The following is a 1,814-nucleotide window of genomic DNA, read 5'->3' on the forward strand; positions in this document are numbered from 1 at the left end:
CTTGGAATGTTCCACCAACATGGGACATGGTCACCCTTACCTACCCCTGATCAGCTTTGGGCCACTCTCTAGCCACCTGGTTCAGGCTTTGGGAGGAGGAAAGGGGTGGAGCCAAGGATGTCCTGAGGAGGTAGCAGGAGGAACCCAGCTGAAACCTCCCCTGTCAGACCTCCTGAGAAGGGAGGCAGGGCAACTGCAAAGGTCACAGGGAGCAGAGTGATCTGCGCCTGCTGTGGAAAGGTGTAGCTCTGTCAACAGATTAAGTTCTTGCTCCTCAAAGAGGGTGCTGGCGGGGAGGAGGAGGGAAGACTTGGAAAGGTCACGCACTGTGGGGAGGAGCTGGCAAAAAAACTAGGAACCAGGAAGTCCATGGGGAGAATGACAAGCCCCAGGGCCAGAGATGCCAGCATGGTAGCCACTGTGGTGCCAGGGCAGCCTGGGGGAGGGGAAAGGGAATGACCAGAGGTTTCTGAGGACGCAGATGTTGCTAGGAGAAGCTAGAAGGGGGTTGAGATCTTTGTATTTTGTTAACAAACACTGAGATCCATTGATGCTGTGCAGGGCCTGGCAGAGGTCAGACAGAGCAAAGGAGTCCCTATGTCAGCTCAAAAGCCCAGACCCCTCTCTGGCAGCCCTTGCCTCATCCCTCTTGTGGCGGAGATAGTTCTTTAGCTACTTAACGGCTTGGGACAGGACTCCTGTTCTGTGTGAAGCAGCAGGGAGCACCTATTGCCTTCCTTCTCCCTCCACCACACACCCAAAGCAGGCAGCACTGGGCCTTCCCAGAGGACAGGGAGAAAGCGCCACATCTGGAGAGGATCGAGGCATCTCCATTTCTGCTGAGATGTGGCAAGAGGCTGCAGGCTGCTTGGTTCAGGGTCTCCAGACAGGTTGCTGGGCCCTACAACTTCCTGTCGGGTGAAAAGCTGAGAAGAGGCTGTTCTGTGGGGGGGTCCCAAATATCTCGGTGGCCAGATACACAAGCTTCTGCCTGTCTCCACTGGGGTAAAGAAACTGCCTGGCCTGGGCCACAGCCCTGCTCACAGATGTTCTGGATGATTCTGCAGGCAGCGGATGAATTCGCCCACGGGCTGGCTCTCGTAGCATATTCTATACACAGCCATGAACAGAGGGAACCTGGAATGGGGAGGGAGAGACCCAGCTTAGCCTCCTTGTACATCCTCTAACCCCCACTCCCCACCCCCTCCTAACCCTCTACTCTCCTACTCTCCCACCTTGGAGTTCAGGTAGACTCTGGCTCTCAATTTCCAGTTGCTGAGAATTTGAACTTCCTAGCTCTGGGTTTTAGGGTCAGGTTGTTAATTGCCTTGCTCCCTATCATATTGAACTGGCCAACTGATTCCCTGAAATTGCTTTGATCCAAGTGGACAAACACTTAACCTCTGTGAGCCTCGGTATCATCAACTGTAAAATGGGGCCGATGTGAGAAGCACTGAAGTGAGTATGTTTTCTATGAAGGTGCTTCATAAATGCCGGTTTCCTTCTTCTCATCCTCTTGCCCAGGCTGTTTGCTTTACCAGGAGGCTGACTCTGACCAGCCATGAGCTGATCTTTTGAGCCTGTTTCATTCTCTTATTCCAGGATTCTTTCTCAGCCAACAGAGCTCTGCTCTGATCAGTCCATCACCCCCTCTTGTCTTTGTGCTTTACATAAAGCAACACTTTGACGTAGAGACTGTCCTCACACCTCAGCACCCAGGACAGTATTCAGGGACAGAGGGTTGGCTTTAGGTGAGCAGCTTAGACTCGGGATGATAGACAGAAAAACAGGACAATCAGGTGAGCTTATTCCTG

At 52.9% G+C, this 1,814-nt stretch overlaps 1 protein-coding gene across 1 annotated transcript in view; it reads right to left on the reverse strand.

The window, feature by feature from the left end:
* Positions 1-503: 503 nt before the first annotated feature.
* GPD1 (glycerol-3-phosphate dehydrogenase 1) overlaps positions 504-1,814 on the reverse strand; it is a 5,670-nt gene continuing 4,359 nt past the window's right edge. The window contains exon 8 of the mRNA XM_006755444.2: positions 504-1,137. Coding sequence (XP_006755507.1) covers positions 1,041-1,137 — 97 coding nt within the window. The 3' untranslated portion in view covers positions 504-1,040. The remainder of the gene's footprint in view (positions 1,138-1,814) is intronic.

Source organism: Myotis davidii, unplaced genomic scaffold (assembly GCF_000327345.1).
Source record: "Myotis davidii unplaced genomic scaffold, ASM32734v1 scaffold290, whole genome shotgun sequence".
Classification (NCBI taxonomy): Eukaryota; Metazoa; Chordata; class Mammalia; order Chiroptera; family Vespertilionidae; genus Myotis; species Myotis davidii.